The 21,057-nt window shown below is 31.3% G+C and overlaps 1 protein-coding gene across 6 annotated transcripts in view; it reads right to left on the bottom strand.

Annotated features, from left to right (window-relative positions):
- The window catches only part of LOC118204225 (fucose-1-phosphate guanylyltransferase-like), a 60,954-nt gene that overhangs the window by 15,464 nt on the left and 24,433 nt on the right, over positions 1 to 21,057 (bottom strand). For 4 of the 6 annotated variants that reach the window (XM_085821029.1, XM_085821028.1, XM_085821030.1 and 1 more), the window contains 2 exons: positions 20,029 to 20,313; positions 1,570 to 1,782 (listed from right to left, as the gene is read on the bottom strand). In XM_085821029.1, coding sequence (XP_085677155.1) covers positions 1,570 to 1,782; positions 20,029 to 20,313 — 498 coding nt within the window. Of the gene's footprint in view, positions 1 to 1,569; positions 1,783 to 20,028; positions 20,339 to 21,057 lie in introns of all 6 variants that reach the window. The other 2 variants (XM_085821031.1, XM_085821033.1) reach the window with 2 other exon arrangements.

The raw sequence follows: 21,057 nt of genomic DNA, 5'->3' as shown, positions 1-21,057 counted from the left end.
CAAATATATTTGTTTTTCCAATGTATATAATTTTTCCAATGTAATATAATTATGCACATTTTTACACCTTTTATTAAAATTTGAGGTGCATCATTAACCAACATAGCCAATTATTAGTCTTTTTCTATTGGTCTGATATTTAGTCTGTTCTCAAATTAGCACTGCCAAAACAGAAAATAACACAAATGGAATTATTTTTCATTTTGATAATCAGCACTCAGTTTATAATTGTTATCCTAAAGGAACAATGTGCTCAGAAGGGCTATTAATTTCATTTTGGCATTTTGCGTCATCCACTATAAAACAGCATTTCACTTTTTAAATTGTTGCCACCAAATATTAGTCCTGCCCCATATTTAAAGAAATTAAATAAACGAAACTGCATGACTGTATGTATGTTTCTCACACTGTGAAAAAACAATGATACCTTACTGACATTAAATTTTAAACAACATAGTACTTCACTCGAATATGGGCATCTGGAAGCCCAAATTTGGAATATGAAATTTGTTTTATTATCTATATCATATTTTGTAAAACTTTAATAAATTTTTGGTTAACAAACTCAATGACTTTAAAGCTAGCAATGATAACACTATACAGAAAACACTTTTATCTCCAGTGCACGAGACTGTGTATCGAAAACTCTAAAGGTATGATCTTTATAAATATTTTGTGATACTGCTGTTGAATTGAATTTTATGATTTAAGTGCGAAGAACATGATATTTAATAAATAAAGGTAACACATAAAATGTTACAGAAAAAAGCACCTTTGGGTCTAATATAAAATCTGAAAGCTTTCACACATTTGTTTTTCCTACTTATATTATAATAAGAAATAAGTTTTAAAATTACATTATGCACATTGAGTGCATAATGTAATTTTAAAACTTAATTATTGATTGTTACAAAGCAGCATAATTTCTGCTTTAAATTTTATTTTAAATATAAAATTACTCTCTTACAATGCAAGCTGCATTTTAGAGATGAAAGAGATACATGCAATAAGACATAGTTTGGCTATGCTTATTTTTAAAATCCAATATTTACTTCCTATTCAATTCATATTTTCTTGGTGATACTTCTTCAGTGCCAAGAATGTTTTTAGCAACAAGACACAAGCAGTGAAATTTTGGAAACATTACTAAAGTATAGAAAGACAGCTATTGTTTTGAGTTTGATCTGTTGCATTGTAAGTTATTATTCTTTAAATACTCAGCTGCTAAAAGTGAAGAAAAAAAGTCAGCAAAATTGATGCACTGAAAGGTCAGAGGCAAAAACACAAATGATTGTCACCAGGAATGTTTCTTTTACAGATAAAGATTATCAAAATGTCACTAAAGGTTTTCATACCTAAAAAATTCTTGGAACCAAAAAATTATGACTAGAAAATGTGAACCAGAGTAACCAATACCAACTCTTTATTAAATCAGTGAAATAATTATGTTCACTCAGCATTTAAGCTGAATTTTCATATATTAGATAATTTGATTTAACCAGCTATCTTATTTTCTCCTTTAAACGTAATTTTAATTTTTCAGCATTTCCTTTAAAATGAAACTCATACCAGCCAAGCAGGAAGACTTTAGTACTGCCCTTTTATCATACATTTCATGCACAGATGGCTTCTGAAGAACACGTAAACATTCACTCATAACAGTTGAATTATTCCCAAGATCTTGATTTTCTGGTAGAATGTATACACCATGAGATGTTCCAATGTGAACAGGGGATGGATGAGCCAATGCAGTGAATCCTTCATTTTTAAATGTCCAAATATCTATAAAATCAAACATACATATATACACGCAATAAAAGTAATTTATTTTTAATGTAACAGATATAATTTCCACAAAAACAATCTGATGCAGACATCATATAACTTCCCTGACTAACCGATTCTTCAATGCAAGTTAAAAATAACATAACAAATTACAGATTTTGAAATTAAATACCCTAGCCAATTTTTAATCATAACAAGTATAAAACTTTCCCAAATATAAGTACAAAAACCGGGAGATTGCATTAAAAGTTTGATTTTGTTATTTGTGGAAACTTTTTTTTTTTCAATTTGTTATTGCCAAAACATAAATACACTCACTTCCAAAAGTTAAGTACAAAGATGTAAAATGCACAAAAATCAACAAATATTGCTTTGATTGACACAACATTCGGCAGGAAAGTACATATATATTTATGCATAAAACAAAATCAATAATTATATACAGAAATGAATACAATATTAAATTTTTGTAAGTTATCAGATAATGACATACTGGAGACTTATACAGAATTATGTGTAAAGTGAAAATAAACAGCATAAAATGAAAAAAAAAAAAAAAAAAAAAAAAAGAACATTAATAGGGTATGTGATCCCCCCTCATTTGTATACAAAGTTTACACCTTGTGACCATGCTTTCAATTAGGTGGTCAACCACTGCAGAATTAAGCAACCACCATTCTTCTTGTAGACAGTTTCCAGCTCAATCAGAGCGGCTGGAGGTGGGACACGTGAAGATACAGCACGGCCGAGAGCATCCCAAAGATTTTCAATGGGATTAAGGTCAGGCGAATATGCTGGCCACGCCATACGCGCAATCTCTTCACTCTCCAGGTAGTCAACGATGATGTCAGCTCTATGGGGACGTACGTTATCGTCCATTAAAATAAAAATAGGGCCAACTTCTGCAGCATACAATCTCACAATGGGTTCTAGGACTTCATCTCTATACCGGACAGCCATTAAAGAACCCCCTTTAAAGATGTGCAGGTCGGTGTGGTATCCTAATGAAATCCCTGCCCACACCATAATACTTTTGCCTCGGAATGCATGATGTTCAGTGATGTTTTGGAACTGATTGCGTGTTCGTTGTTCACGCCATATCCTTATATGCTTCTTATATGCTTGTCATCTGTCTCCAGAGCAAATCTTGACTCATCAGGACACATGACATTGCCCCAGTCAGACACATTCCAAATGACATGTTCCCAGCACCACTGCCGTGCCCATCTCGACTGGACAGATAGAGGAACACAAACTCGAGGTACCCAGGCGTACAGTCCACTCATATGTAATCTTCGGCATACAGTAGCTGCAGATATCGCCTTACCAATGAATGCTGTAACCATAGATGTCACACGTGTGGAGGTCACTCTGCGATTCCGCTTGGCTACAATAGAAATATATCAATCTTCCGCGGGGGTTGTAACCCTTGGGTGACCGGCTATGGGCCTTCGGACAACTGTTTGTGTGGTTTGGAATTATTTCCATAAGTGTGACATTACAGAATCATGAATGCCAAAGAAAAGAGCAACATCTGTGATCGAATGTCCTGCTTCAATGTGCCCCACAACACGCCAGTGCTCAGAATCTTCCATTTGTCTTCTGGAAGTCATAGAAACACGTATGTCTTGAAAATAAATTGTACGAAAGTTTTAAACACCTTCTATCAGCACTTACAATCAACTTCTGTAACACTTCATAAAGCTGGCTTCTTATAAGACTGCCTTTTTTGCATATTTCTTGACATGAAAGTGCAACTGGCTGTTACCTAACATATACTTCCATCTACCTTTGCAGCCAATTGCATCTTCTTCAATTCTGATTGGCTTCCGGAAATTAGCATTTTCCTCTCCATGCTTGACTTTTGGAAGTGAGTGTATTTTCACCATTTAAAACCCTTCTGTAATTGGAAGTATACGATTATGACCAACAATTGCGAAAATAAGGACCAAGTAAATGGATGGCTATACACATATGTTTAATACTGCTGACGGCAATAAAAAAGAGAGGTGCAGAACCAGATGTTATAGCAGTCATATATGCATGTAAAAATTTCAGTGTTCTAAGCTAATCCTTTTTTAATTATGTGAAATACAAACATATGTACATACAGACACTACAAAAAAATCTCTTTTGAATCCATTTTACAATCTATCTTGGAAAAAAAGAGTCTTTTATTCTGTCTGTATATACAGACATCATTCAAAATAAATCATCTGTATATACAGACTGTATGTACAGATATATATACAGACTACTATGCATATACAGACTACTATGCATATACAGACTACTATTCTATCTGTATATACAGACATCATTAAAAAAATCATCCAAATGGATTCAGGAACAGTCAAAATGGATATTTATGTTGAAATATGACACCCAAAACTTTTCAGGATTACAATACTTCCTTTTCTTCATACAAGGAAGTAAAAATCTGGATTTATTGATATTTAACAAGAAATTTAATTGGTAAGACAAGTCCAAATTTATGTTCTGTATATTATCCAGAAATTACATTACCCATAAAACACATTATATAAACACAAAATTTGATTAATACAGATATACGTTTACGTTACTACTCACTCTGTCTTCCACAGAACACATTTTTAAAATAAATATTTTCAAGTATTAAATTGTTTTTCAAATCAAGAATGTACTTTAATGCACCACATTCTTATACTATAAAATAACATAGGTTAATTTAAAAAGACAAAAATAAAAAGCAATAGATTATTGCATTAATTTTCAGGAACTATACAAAATAAATGCATTGCAAGAATGATACACAACCACTTTCCTACCTTAATAAGAAATAAGCAAGCACAAAATTCTCAAATCAGTTAATAATACATGAAACTAGTGCCAAAAGTATGCATAATCTACACAAGCTATAGCCTTGGCACCCCACTTTCTTGGGAACACTCATAATTGTCCCATATTCCTTATAACAGGCTCCATATTTAAAATAGCTTAGGGTCTCATAAAGTATAAATCCTATCCTGCATAAACTTACCTGAGAAGTAATAAAAGACTGACATCTACTGAGAAATAATAAAAACAAAATTGTGAATATTTGTTTTAATACAGACAAACACTGGTGATTAGAGTTTGGATTATTTATAAAAAGTTCAAGATTCTGATCAGAGATAGAACTAAGTTCATTAAGGTAGTCCTGGTATTTTTTTTTTTTTTTTTACTAATTTAATCTTGAACTCTACTCAATAGCTGCTGCCACTGAATATAAATCTCTAACCTTTTATGATGAAATTCGTTCACTATAATGGATAAAATAATCATTAAAATAATTACAATAACATGATTATTATCTTCTTTACTTTTTCCACATTAACTATTGAATTAGAAGTCTAATTCACAAACTTCTATAAACTGTTTAAATAGATACTTAAAATAATGTGTAAAGGAACATGCTTTATGCTTCTAAAGAAGAAAGCGGTATAAAAAACCATCTCTTTAATATTTTAAACTTCATATACTATAATTTTAATTGAGTTTCAATAACCCAGGAAACTTCTTTACTGTGAAAAATTAGAATTTTAGAAATGCACTAAATGCACTATTTACCGTGAAAAATTAGAATTTTAGAAATGCTTTCTGCATTTATCACAAATATCTTTTAATTTAAAAATTTTAAAAAAAAAAGTTATTCATAATAATCTATGCATTTTTACACATTTAAATGTTTCATAATTTTACTCTTTTTTCCTCAATAAATGACACATTATTTTCCTGGCTGGAATTTCATATTTTTATAAATTATTTGTAGTATTATACAGCAATATTTAAATTCCATTACTAGTTAAAAATAACTGTAAATTACACTATACAGAAAGTTGTGACTGATTTTATGCGAACTTTTTGGACATAAAACACATTTAAATTTTGCATGTATGCTGTCAGTTTTAAAGCTTGAGAATCAAAACTTTATTTAGCTTACTTCTTGAAATAAGCAGACTTGTTTAGAATACTCAATTTGCTGCAGCTCTATGTATAGAACCAGTTCACTTCAATATCATAGTTATAAACTACAGAGGGTGTTAAATGAATTTTAAACCAAAAACATTTGTACACGATAAATGTCTATAACTATTTTTTCAGTTTTCATTATAACTCCTCCTGGCTTTAATGCAGTTAACCCTAAATGTTGCATTTCAGAAGGAAACAAAAGTTATGTTATAACCTGCAAACCATTTCTGAAAATAATCTTTCAAATCATCATCACTGTAATCTCAACCATGGAAAATTTCCTTCAGCTTTAGAAAAAAAATGTCACTTAGGGCCAGGTTTAATGAATTTAAGAAATATATGGAGAAGAAGTTCAAATCAACATTAATGGATAGCATTCTTGAAAATCTCAGTAATGTGTACTAAAGCATTAGCATACCAAAATAACACTTGTCTGCCACAGTGATTCATCTTTATAGTTTGTTGGCATTGTGTCAGCGTGTAATATAATAAACAGCTCTTACTATGGTATTACATGGCATATAATCCATAAGTAATGGTTCTACTCCATACTGGAAATGTTGCCCAAAATCTTTTAAACAAATCTCTCGGTTGTGGACTTGTGAGACCTCCGAGAGACAATGTGTTTCCGTATAATGCTATCTTGTTTCATTTCTGGGTCAAAGTGTTAAAGCCATATTTTATCTCCTGTCACTAACCTGCATTTATCAGGAAAAGCACTTCTTGAGAACATACAGCCCAGTGTTTGTTCATCATGCATATAAATCCTGGGCACCAATCTGATGCAGACTTTCATAACCTCCAGCTTTTCAGGCACAATTTTTTCCACTAACCCAACAATGATGCCTCTTCAATAGCAACCCTAGAAACAGCAATGAATCTGTTTTCTATCATATATTTTTCAACATCAGCACATACTAATTCAGTTGTCACATCTGTACTGTAGCCTGGTCTGGAATCATTTTCAAGGAACACTTTTGCATGACTAAAGGCATCTTCCACTTTATGATGGCAGTATCAGAAGGTATTATGTCATCACTGACAGCAATCATATATTCATAAATATTTGTCAGCATTATGCCTTCTGTTGTCAAAAACTCAGTCACTGTATATTGTTTGATACTTCTAGTAATGGCAAACATTACTGAAACATCTAACAGCCACTTAGAAAATCAAATAATAACATCTGATACATGTACTTTTCTGTTAATATTCATTGAGGATAATCCAATCACTTCACCATGTTTCAGAGTCTCATAACTATTACATCATATCTATGCTTAGAACTTAGTGAATGTCCCTGTAATTACATATAAAATAGTTATAAATATGCTTCAAATATATGATTTATGAATAAATAGAAAATATACCAAACTATGGATTTAAACAACACATTGGCCCAAACTTCAAGATGGCATTTCTGTCCTTAAAATGTGCATCTGAAAACATCTGTAGCTTTACAATTTAACACTTATTCTTCAATTTCCTTATTAACCAAATAATAATAATAATTTATCAAAAGGAATAATAGTTACACCATTTTCTTACATTTCTTGTTAAATACATTTAATACTTCAAATTTCAAACCCACTTCAAATATGTCAGATTATACAGTTATTTTAGTTTTTATTTTACCTTCTTGAGGAAAAGTACCTTTAAAAATATAAAATCATTTTACATATAAATCCATCTTATATTCAAGACAATACAGTATTTCAAATATTTTTGTAGGCATAACAATCAAAGTTGAATTTGTCCACAATGTTATCAAATTATACATGAAAATAAAACTTCAACAATGTTACAGAGAAAACTTGGTATTTATGTGGTACATGATCTACTGCTTAGAGCTATTTATTTCTTAGATGATGCCAATAAAATACTATTTTTAAGCATCAAAATAAATATAAATAATTGAGAATACACAAATGAAAATTACTCCATTACTCAATTTAATAACCTATTAAATTTTTAATTCCATTAAATTTAAATTGCTCACAGTTTTACATAACAGAAACAGGAGTGGACCTTAAAAGGATCATTTGTATGAGCATTTATCCATATACACTACTAATGTCATGCAGCATGGCTAAAAATAGTCATCATTTTTATTAAGTGATACCCACTACGCTTCTGCAAGATAATATAGAAGTATATGCAATATAGCATTTCACATACTGCATAGAATCATTACTTTCAAAATCTGTTTGATGATCCTAGGATACAACTGGAAAAACAGTAAATCACATACTACATCAATACCAAAAATTCAATCAAAATTTTAGTAATAAATTAACAATAATGAATATCATCACAAGATAAACTTTGTGAAACTATTGTAGAAATTTATCCCTAAGCTTCTATATTTTATTAGCTCTCATTTTTAATCCATATTTGATTTAATAAAATTAGTCTTTGTGGACCTTTGGAATAGCTTCAATAAATTGCCTAGAAAGATAACCTTATTGGCCTCTAATATAGCAATTCTCATTTTTCTGCGAGTTCTTACCCTCATGTATGCCTCTTGTATTTCACGTGTTAGCTTCTAGTGTTCAGTTTTTTATCATAAGAATATTCCATCTGCATTTTATCATCAATAAAAATTTTTACCACGAACTAAGATTTGTAAGAACAATTATGAAATGATACTTTAGGGCATGGAGTGTATGGTTAAAAAACATCTAAAAAAACTTTTGTGATAAAAACTGGTTTTACAGATTATAAATTCTTTTTTGACCACCCTATGTTTTACCGATTACTGATCAGAAGAAATCAGATCAATCAAGTAGGGTGAGAAAATTAAATATGTGCAGTGATACAATTGACTGAAATAACTTTAGGTAGGAGGTTTGCTAAAAACATTTGATAAAACATGCTCCAGTCAAATTACATGACCTAATAAAATTGTTGAAATTCACAACAGTCTCTTTGCACATAAAAAAAAAAAAAAAAAAAAATTTTACCTAAACAGTGAATGCTCAGAAGTATGTGCTGAAAAATCAGTGCAAAATCTGGAGAGTGCTTTCTGGTTGAAGTTCTAGCACACGGATGGGAAAACTTTTTCAGTCGCGAGCCAAAAATCGAAAGAAAAATGTTTGGCGAGCCAAGATAAATTTTTCTAAAATTTTAAAAACATTATACAAATATTACAATTTAAATATCTTAATAAGATGAATGAAATTGTGATTTCATTTTTAAAAGTTCCTTATATTGAGGTTCGAAGTGAAATGAACTGATTCTAAGGAACAAAGCTAAATGCTCATCTGTCAATCTATTTCTGAAGTAATTCTTTCCAATGTTCATAGTGGAAAACACTTGTTCACATATATAAGATGAAGAAAATATAGCACTGATTTTCTGGGCAGGTAATAATTTGGAATAATGGATAATAATTTGGAAAAGTTACTTTCAATAATGATTTATAAAACTCTAAATTTGGCATATTTAAAAACAACTGCTTGAGATGATTGTTAGATTGCAACTCAGTTAATTCAAGCTGCAAATTTGGCCTCACTGCTTCATAATTTAAGTTGAAAGGCATGGTAAAGATAAATGATTCTGTTTGAATGGCACTTGAATATGTGTTTGAAATGCAGTTTTTTCAAGCCATCTTCATAATTTTTAAGCTTCTCTTCATTTACTGAGGGTATTGAATTTAACCTCGGGAAATAAGACAAGTTGTTGTTAGCTAGCTGCCCAGCAAACAGATCAAGTTTTAGTTTATAAGCTTTGAGATAGGCCGAGATATCATTGATAAACTGATTTTTCCCTTGCATCTTGACAGTCAAGTAGCTCATATGACAAGAATATCTGGGGAAAATGCAAAGTCCAAAAGCCATTCTACATCTTTTAACATTTTGCACTCCAAGAACATTGTTTATTATGGAAGAACGACACAATGTCGTCTTTCAGCTGCCGAAATCGCTCAAAAACACATCCTGCACTAAGTCACCTTACTTTCATGTAATACAGTACGTCAGAGTATTTAGATTTCACGGACTGATGAAAATCTCAAAATTGCCTGTGAGTAAGCCCACGAGATCGAATAGTATTTACAAGCTTCACGACTGCATCAGACACAGGTTTCATATTCAGTGCAGATTTACACAGAGCATCTTTATGTATAACACAATGTAGAAAAACAACATTGTTCCCAGGATAGTTTTGATTAAAGATTCCAAGAAATTCAGACTTTTTTCCTGTCATATTTGGTTCCATTGGTTCTAATATTACATATATTTGTTATAGGCACTTTCAAAGTTAAAATCCCTTCCTGAAATTCACGAAAAATATCATATCCCGTTGTAGTTCCCTTTAAAAAATGCATGCACATCAGTTCCTCAGTAGTTTCAAAGTTCTCATCAACACCTCTTATAAATAATACTAATTGAGCAGTATGATTTATATTAGTGCTTTCATCCATAGCTATGGAGCAAAATTTAAACTGGCCAATCTTTGACTCTAATTGTGATGTCAAATTTTTATCGATGTCTTCGATTCTAGAAGTCACTGTTTTTCAAGATAAGCTTACAGTCTCAAAATTATTTTTCAAAATTATTTTAAAACATCACAAATTTGGAGCACGTATTGTTGAACGAACTCCCCATCACTGACAGCTTTATTATTTTTAGCAATATTGTATGCTACAATGTAACTTGCATGCGTAGCTGCTTCTTGGATTATGTTTACCTTCTTGAAAAACTTTTGTTGGCCTGATTAAGTTTTACAAAGACTTTCTGCTTTCTTTTGTATTCGGGCATTGCTTTGTAATTGGAATTCTTATGCTTAGATGTGAAATGACAGGAAATGTTATATTCTTTGAAGACAGCTACAGCTACATTGCGGATGAGACTGGTTTAGTCTTACAACTGTAAAAAAATATTTCCAGGTCTATTCATCATTAAAAGCATGGCACTTTACGTATTTTAGTAGCCATTTTGGGGTTGAAATATTTTATGAATAACCCAAACAAGCCTTAGCTACACTATACTTTTAATAATTTCACCACTATTCACAATGATGCTATATGTCTGCAATCTATAATATCGGAAATCACGCTAAAAGAAAAAGCCACTGGCTGGAGCTTAAAATGCATGGTCTGCCATATGTGAGGTCTAATTCACCTATATAGGATTCCCATTTGTCTGCTCCCTGAGAAAGAGATCATGCTTGTTGGCACCAAGCTACAGCTATAACTAACAAGTAACTTCCACTTTTAACACTTTACCCATTGAAAGCTATTTGTGCTTGCTATTTCCGTCGATTTATGTTTTGCAGAACAAAAATAGAGAAAATAAAAGGATCAATACAATCTCACAATGGGTTCTAGGACTTCATCTCTATACCGGACAGCCATTAAAGAACCCCCTTTAAAGATGTGCAGGTCGGTGTGGTATCCTAATGAAATCCCTGCCCACACCATAATACTTTTGCCTCGGAATGCATGATGTTCAGTGATGTTTTGGAACTGATTGCGTGTTCGTTGTTCACGCCATATCCTTATATGCTTCTTATATGCTTGTCATCTGTCTCCAGAGCAAATCTTGACTCATCAGGACACATGACATTGCCCCAGTCAGACACATTCCAAATGACATGTTCCCAGCACCACTGCCGTGCCCATCTCGACTGGACGGATAGAGGAACACAAACTCGAGGTACCCGGGCGTACAGTCCACTCATATGTAATCTTCGGCATACAGTAGCTGCAGATATCGCCTTACCAATGAATGCTGTAACCATAGATGTCACACGTGTGGAGGTCACTCTGCGATTCCGCTTGGCTACAATAGAAATATATCAATCTTCCGCGGGGGTTGTAACCCTTGGGTGACCGGTTATGGGCCTTCGGACAACTGTTTGTGTGGTTTGGAATTATTTCCATAAGTGTGACATTACAGAATCATGAATGCCAAAGAAAAGAGCAACATCTGTGATCGAATGTCCTGCTTCAATGCGCCCCACAACACGCCAGTGCTCAGAATCTTCCATTTGTCTTCTGGAAGTCATAGAAACACGTATGTCTTGAAAATAAATTGTACGAAAGTTTTAAACACCTTCTATCAGCACTTACAATCAACTTCTGTAACACTTCATAAAGCTGGCTTCTTATAAGACTGCCTTTTTTGCATATTTCTTGACATGAAAGTGCAACTGGCTGTTACCTAACATATACTTCCATCTACCTTTGCAGCCAATTGCATCTTCTTCAATTCTGATTGGCTTCCGGAAATTAGCATTTTCCTCTCCATGCTTGACTTTTGGAAGTGAGTGTATTTTCACCATTTAAAACCCTTCTGTAATTGGAAGTATACGATTATGACCAACAATTGCGAAAATAAGGACCAAGTAAATGGATGGCTATACACATATGTTTAATACTGCTGACGGCAATAAAAAAGAGAGGTGCAGAACCAGATGTTATAGCAGTCATATATGCATGTAAAAATTTCAGTGTTCTAAGCTAATCCTTTTTTAATTATGTGAAATACAAACATATGTACATACAGACACTACAAAAAAATCTCTTTTGAATCCATTTTACAATCTATCTTGGAAAAAAAGAGTCTTTTATTCTGTCTGTATACACAGACATCATTCAAAATAAATCATCTGTATACACAGACTGTATGTACAGATATATATACAGACTACTATGCATATACAGACTACTATTCTATCTGTATATACAGACATCATTAAAAAAATCATCCAAATGGATTCAGGAACAGTCAAAATGGATATTTATGTTGAAATATGACACCCAAAACTTTTCAGGATTACAATACTTCCTTTTCTTCATACAAGGAAGTAAAAATCTGGATTTATTGATATTTAACAAGAAATTTAATTGGTAAGACAAGTCCAAATTTATGTTCTGTATATTATCCAGAAATTACATTACCCATAAAACACATTATATAAACACAAAATTTGATTAATACAGATATACGTTTATGTTACTACTCACTCTGTCTTCCACAGAACACATTTTTAAAATAAATATTTTCAAGTATTAAATTGTTTTTCAAATCAAGAATGTACTTTAATGCACCACATTCTTATACTATAAAATAACATAGGTTAATTTAAAAAGACAAAAATAAAAAGCAATAGATTATTGCATTAATTTTCAGGAACTATACAAAATAAATGCATTGCAAGAATGATACACAACCACTTTCCTACTTTAATAAGAAATAAGCAAGCACAAAATTCTCAAATCAGTTAATAATACATGAAACTAGTGCCAAAAGTATGCATAATCTACACAAGCTATAGCCTTGGCACCCCACTTTCTTGGGAACACTCATAATTGTCCCATATTCCTTATAACAGGCTCCATATTTAAAATAGCTTAGGGTCTCATAAAGTATAAATCCTATCCTCCATAAACTTACCTGAGAAGTAATAAAAGACTGACATCTACTGAGAAATAATAAAAACAAAATTGTGAATATTTGTTTTAATACAGACAAACACTGGTGATTAGAGTTTGGATTATTTATAAAAAGTTCAAGATTCTGATCAGAGATAGAACTAAGTTCATTAAGGTAGTCCTGGTATTTTTTTTTTTTTTTTTTTTTTTACTAATTTAATCTTGAACTCTACTCAATAGCTGCTGCCACTGAATATAAATCTCTAACCTTTTATGATGAAATTCGTTCACTATAATGGATAAAATAATCATTAAAATAATTACAATAACATGATTATTATCTTCTTTACTTTTTCCACATTAACTATTGAATTAGAAGTCTAATTCACAAACTTCTATAAACTGTTTAAATAGATACTTAAAATAATGTGTAAAGGAACATGCTTTATGCTTCTAAAGAAGAAAGCGGTATAAAAAACCATCTCTTTAATATTTTAAACTTCATATACTATAATTTTAATTGAGTTTCAATAACCCAGGAAACTTCTTTACTGTGAAAAATTAGAATTTTAGAAATGCACTAAATGCACTATTTACCGTGAAAAATTAGAATTTTAGAAATGCTTTCTGCATTTATCACAAATATCTTTTAATTTAAAAATTTAAAAAAAAAAGTTATTCATAATAATCTATGCATTTTTACACATTTAATGTTTCATAATTTTACTCTTTTTTCCTCAATAAATGACACATTATTTTCCTGGCTGGAATTTCATATTTTTATAAATTATTTGTAGTATTATACAGCAATATTTAAATTCCATTACTAGTTAAAAATAACTGTAAATTACACTATACAGAAAGTTGTGACTGATTTTATGCGAACTTTTTGGACATAAAACACATTTAAATTTTGCATGTATGCTGTCAGTTTTAAAGCTTGAGAATCAAAACTTTATTTAGCTTACTTCTTGAAATAAGCAGACTTGTTTAGAATACTCAATTTGCTGCAGCTCTATGTATAGAACCAGTTCACTTCAATATCATAAACTACAGAGGGTGTTAAATGAATTTTAAACCAAAAACATTTGTACACGATAAATGTCTATAACTATTTTTTCAGTTTTCATTATAACTCCTCCTGGCTTTAATGCAGTTAACCCTAAATGTTGCATTTCAGAAGGAAAACAAAAGTTATGTTATAACCTGCAAACCATTTCTGAAAAATATCTTTCAAATCATCATCACTGTAATCTGAACCATGGAAAATTTCCTTCAGCTTTAGAAACAAAATGTCACTTAGGGCCAGGTTTAATGAATTTAAGAAATATATGGAGAAGAAGTTCAAATCAACATTAATGGATAGCATTCTTGAAAATCTCAGTAATGTGTACTAAAGCATTAGCATATAATCCATAAGTAATGGTTCTACTCCATACTGGAAATGTTGCCCAAAATCTTTTAAACAAATCTCTCCGTTGTGGACTTGTGAGACCTCCGAGAGACAATGTGTTTCCGTATAATGCTATCTTGTTTCATTTCTGGGTCAAAGTGTTAAAGCCATATTTTATCTCCTGTCACTAACCTGCATTTATCAGGAAAAGCACTTCTTGAGAACATACAGCCCAGTGTTTGTTCATCATGCATATAAATCCTGGGCACCAATCTGATGCAGACTTTCATAACCTCCAGCTTTTTAGGCACAATTTTTTCCACTAACCCAACAATGATGCCTCTTCAATAGCAACCCGAGAAACAGCAATGAATCTGTTTTCTATCATATATTTTTCAACATCAGCACATACTAATTCAGTTGTCACATCTGTACTGTAGCCTGGTCTGGAATCATTTTCAAGGAACACTTTTGCATGACTAAAGGCATCTTCCACTTTATGATGGCAGTATCAGAAGGTATTATGTCATCACTGACAGCAATCATATATTCATAAATATTTGTCAGCATTATGCCTTCTGTTGTCAAAAACTCAGTCACTGTATATTGTTTGATACTTCTAGTAATGGCAAACATTACTGAAACATCTAACAGCCACTTAGAAAATCAAATAATAACATCTGATACATGTACTTTTCTGTTAATATTCATTGAGGATAATCCAATCACTTCACCATGTTTCAGAGTCTCATAACTATTACATCATATCTATGCTTAGAACTTAGTGAATGTCCCTGTAATTACATATAAAATAGTTATAAATATGCTTCAAATATATGATTTATGAATAAATAGAAAATATACCAAACTATGGATTTAAACAACACATTGGCCCAAACTTCAAGATGGCATTTCTGTCCTTAAAATGTGCATCTGAAAACATCTGTAGCTTTACAATTTAACACTTATTCTTCAATTTCCTTATTAACCAAATAATAATAATAATTTATCAAAAGGAATAATAGTTACACCATTTTCTTACATTTCTTGTTAAATACATTTAATACTTCAAATTTCAAACCCACTTCAAATATGTCAGATTATACAGTTATTTTAGTTTTTATTTTACCTTCTTGAGGAAAAGTACCTTTAAAAATATAAAATCATTTTACATATAAATCCATCTTATATTCAAGACAATACAGTATTTCAAATATTTTTGTAGGCATAACAATCAAAGTTGAATTTGTCCACAATGTTATCAAATTATACATGAAAATAAAACTTCAACAATGTTACAGAGAAAACTTGGTATTTATGTGGTACATGATCTACTGCTTAGAGCTATTTATTTCTTAGATGATGCCAATAAAATACTATTTTTAAGCATCAAAATAAATACAAATAATTGAGAATACACAAATGAAAATTACTCCATTACTCAATTTAATAACCTATTAAATTTTTAATTCCATTAAATTTAAATTGCTCACAGTTTTACATAACAGAAACAGGAGTGGACCTTAAAAGGATCATTTGTATGAGCATTTATCCATATACACTACTAATGTCATGCAGTATGGCTAAAAATAGTCATCATTTTTATTAAGTGATACCCACTACGCTTCTGCAAGATAATATAGAAGTATATGCAATATAGCATTTCACATACTGCATAGAATCATTACTTTCAAAATCTGTTTGATGATCCTAGGATACAACTGGAAAAACAGTAAATCACATACTACATCAATACCAAAAATTCAATCAAAATTTTAGTAATAAATTAACAATAATGAATATCATCACAAGATAAACTTTGTGAAACTATTGTAGAAATTTATCCCTAAGCTTCTATATTTTATTAGCTCTCATTTTTAATCCATATTTGATTTAATAAAATTAGTCTTTGTGGACCTTTGGAATAGCTTCAATAAATTGCCTAGAAAGATAACCTTAATGGCCTCTAATATAGCAATTCTCATTTTTCTGCGAGTTCTTACCCTCATGTATGCCTCTTGTATTTCACGTGTTAGCTTCTAGTGTTCAGTTTTTTATCATAAGAATATTCCATCTGCATTTTATCATCAATAAAAATTTTTACCACGAACTAAGATTTGTAAGAACAATTATGAAATGATACTTTAGGGCATGGAGTGTATGGTTAAAAAACATCTAAAAAAACTTTTGTGATAAAAACTGGTTTTACAGATTATAAATTCTTTTTTGACCACCCTATGTTTTACCGATTACTGATCAGAAGAAATCAGATCAATCAAGTAGGGTGAGAAAATTAAATATGTGCAGTGATACAATTGACTGAAATAACTTTAGGTAGGAGGTTTGCTAAAAACATTTGATAAAACATGCTCCAGTCAAATTACATGACCTAATAAAATTGTTGAAATTCACAACAGTCTCTTTGCACATAAAAAAAAAAAAAAAAAATTTACCTAAACAGTGAATGCTCAGAAGTATGTGCTGAAAAATCAGTGCAAAATCTGGAGAGTGCTTTCTGGTTGAAGTTCTAGCACACGGATGGGAAAACTTTTTCAGTCGCGAGCCAAAAATCGAAAGAAAAATGTTTGGCGAGCCAAGATAAATTTTTCTAAAATTTTAAAAACATTATACAAATATTACAATTTAAATATCTTAATAAGATGAATGAAATTGTGATTTCATTTTTAAAAGTTCCTTATATTGAGGTTCGAAGTGAAATGAACTGATTCTAAGGAACAAAGCTAAATGCTCATCTGTCAATCTATTTCTGAAGTAATTCTTTCCAATGTTCATAGTGGAAAACACTTGTTCACATATATAAGATGAAGAAAATATAGCACTGATTTTCTGGGCAGGTAATAATTTGGAATAATGGATAATAATTTGGAAAAGTTACTTTCAATAATGATTTATAAAACTCTAAATTTGGCATATTTAAAAACAACTGCTTGAGATGATTGTTAGATTGCAACTCAGTTAATTCAAGCTGCAAATTTGGCCTCACTGCTTCATAATTTAAGTTGAAAGGCATGGTAAAGATAAATGATTCTGTTTGAATGGCACTTGAATATGTGTTTGAAATGCAGTTTTTTCAAGCCATCTTCATAATTTTTAAGCTTCTCTTCATTTACTGAGGGTATTGAATTTAACCTCGGGAAATAAGACAAGTCGTTGTTAGCTAGCTGCCCAGCAAACAGATCAAGTTTTAGTTTATAAGCTTTGAGATAGGCCGAGATATCATTGATAAACTGATTTTTCCCTTGCATCTTGACAGTCAAGTAGCTCATATGACAAGAATATCTGGGGAAAATGCAAAGTCCAAAAGCCATTCTACATCTTTTAACATTTTGCACTCCAAGAACATTGTTTATTATGGAAGAACGACAGAATGTCGTCTTTCAGCTGCCGAAATCGCTCAAAAACACATCCTGCACTAAGTCACCTTACTTTCATGTAATACAGTACGTCAGAGTATTTAGATTTCACGGACTGATGAAAATCTCAAAATTGCCTGTGAGTAAGCCCACGAGATCGAATAGTATTTACAAGCTTCACGACTGCATCAGACACAGGTTTCATATTCAGTGCAGATTTATACAGAGCATCTTTATGTATAACACAATGTAGAAAAACAACATTGTTCCCAGGATAGTTTTGATTAAAGAGTCCAAGAAATTCAGACTTTTTTCCTGTCATATTTGGTTCCATTGGTTCTAATATTACATATATTTGTTATAGGCACTTTCAAAGTTAAAATCCCTTCCTGAAATTCACGAAAAATATCATATCCCGTTGTAGTTCCCTTTAAAAAATGCATGCACATCAGTTCCTCAGTAGTTTCAAAGTTCTCATCAACACCTCTTATAAATAATACTAATTGAGCAGTATGATTTATATTAGTGCTTTCATCCATAGCTATGGAGCAAAATTTAAACTGGCCAATCTTTGACTCTAATTGTGATGTCAAATTTTTATCGATGTCTTCGATTCTAGAAGTCACTGTTTTTCAAGATAAGCTTACAGTCTCAAAATTATTTTTCAAAATTATTTTAAAACATCACAAATTTGGAGCACGTATTGTTGAACGAACTCCCCATCACTGACAGCTTTATTATTTTTAGCAATATTGTATGCTACAATGTAACTTGCATGCGTAGCTGCTTCTTGGATTATGTTTACCTTCTTGAAAAACTTTTGTTGGCCTGATTAAGTTTTACAAAGACTTTCTGCTTTCTTTTGTATTCGGGCATTGCTTTGTAATTGGAATTCTTATGCTTAGATGTGAAATGACAGGAAATGTTATATTCTTTGAAGACAGCTACAGCTACATTGCGGATGAGACTGGTTTAGTCTTACAACTGTAAAAAAATATTTCCAGGTCTATTCATCATTAAAAGCATGGCACTTTACGTATTTTAGTAGCCATTTTGGGGTTGAAATATTTTATGAATAACCCAAACAAGCCTTAGCTACACTATACTTTTAATAATTTCACCACTATTCACAATGATGCTATAACTCTGCAATCTATAATATCGGAAATCCCGCTAAAAGAAAATGCCACTGGCTGGAGCTTAAAATGCATGGTCTGCCATATGTGAGGTCTAATTCACCTATATAGGATTCCCATTTGTCTGCTCCCTGAGAAAGAGATCATGCTTGTTGGCACCAAGCTACAGCTATAACTAACAAGTAACTTCCACTTTTAACACTTTACCCATTGAAAGCTATTTGTGCTTGCTATTTCTGTCGATTTATGTTTTGCAGAACAAAAATAGAGAAAGTAAAAAGATCGTCAGTTCTTTGAAGAAAAGGGGGAAAAATTTAATTACTTAGCAGCTATTGCACAAGTAGTAGAATAACTTGATTTCGCACTAAGTGAATTTAAGATTATATATATATATATATTAATTTGCCTTGGACCGGAAAATTAAAATTCTATCCGGTCGGTGGGCCGTAGTTTGCCCATCCCTGTTCTAGCACGTACCTCAAAATAAATTGAGAAATTACAGGGAGCAGCCGAATGGCAAATACGAAAAGAAGAGAATGGCCCCTTTCACTATTTGTATTTCCTATCTTGTTGAATTTATGTTGAAGGTAAAGAAAAACTGTTCTTGAGGCAACTGCATAATTATGGCAGTCAGAAAATTTCTTGTGTTTAGATTAGAGTTCTTTTGGTAAACTAATTTCTCCAAGTCCACAAATACCATAAAATTATAATAAAGCATATATTTTCCAATGCCCTAAAAAGCAGCTTTATATTTGCACTATAACAACAAGAATGGATTTAATTATTGAAGAAGGAATGAATTTAACTTGAATTTTTAAAGAGATTAATGAATTTTTCAGAAATATAATTCTGAATAACAATAATGCTATAAAATAGACAAACAGGATAAACAGAAATCCACTGCCTTACAGATTTAGGATACATTTCAAAAAAAAAAAAAAGTGTAGAATAAAATATTAAACAATTTACCTTTGTCAGATAAGGAATAGCTAATAATAGCATCTGAGCTGGCAAGAAAAACTCCAGGAGGCATGTTTTTTAGGAAAGGCAGGTATGTTGCTAAAATTAAATCCAACATTTGGTATCTCATTTCGCCAAATGGTAATGGACAGAATAATTTTCCTACAACACATAAGTTTGGAAGTCTCTGACTGTATCCACCAGCTGGTATAAGCAGGAAACGCATATCATGCATAGCATTACCATAGATTTGAAATATCTTTTCCAGAACAAACATAGTAGAGCCTCCACATCCTAAAAAGATATCTTTATTGACAAACTAAAAGGACTAGAAATAAATTAAGTGTTCTGTAAAAAAAAAAAAAAAAAAAAAAAAAAAGCAACTTGTTTGCTAATTTTACTATTTTTATTATTCAATTATTTATTAATAGAATTTTAGTAGCCTACTTAAAAAAACACGTGCATCACACATTTTTTGACAGTGCACATATCATTATTCTGTAACTAACATACTAAACAGAGGATAATGCTTCTAATGTAATACCTTTTTTCTTCTCCCATGAGCAAAACTACAATCAGCCAGAGTGTATAAAAAATTACAATAAAACAAAATAATTGTCCATTAATATAACAAATGCACAATCTGATTGATTCAAAAGCATATAGCAATCAATAAACTAAACAGCTTTGATTTATGTAATACTGAAAATATCTTTTATGTTGGTGTTATTTCTAAACTTTTTAATCTTAAATCAAAATCTAGATCAGGTTCATGAATTTATTATGGCAAAGATTAATAGAGTAGCACTTATCGTTGACCAAGGTTTTAAGCTTTTCACAGGTGACATTAAAGGTTTTCCCAATTTTATCCCAGTTTTCAAGAACATCCCAATGAATGGATCCAAGGGACTGGTTCCACAACCTCTTCAACACTTCTTCCACAACCTCTCAATGGGACTTTTAGATCAAAGATATTTTAATAGCTCTGTCACAAAGACAACACAAGGTGTCCTATAAATCTGTAAATATTTTTTAAAT

The sequence above is a fragment of the Stegodyphus dumicola genome, chromosome 7 (genome assembly GCF_044657685.1).
Source record: "Stegodyphus dumicola isolate Sdum_Otavi_A_Nest chromosome 7, ASM4465768v1".
NCBI classification, from domain to species: domain Eukaryota; kingdom Metazoa; phylum Arthropoda; class Arachnida; order Araneae; family Eresidae; genus Stegodyphus; species Stegodyphus dumicola.
This window is presented reverse-complemented; position numbering and strand designations above follow the sequence as displayed.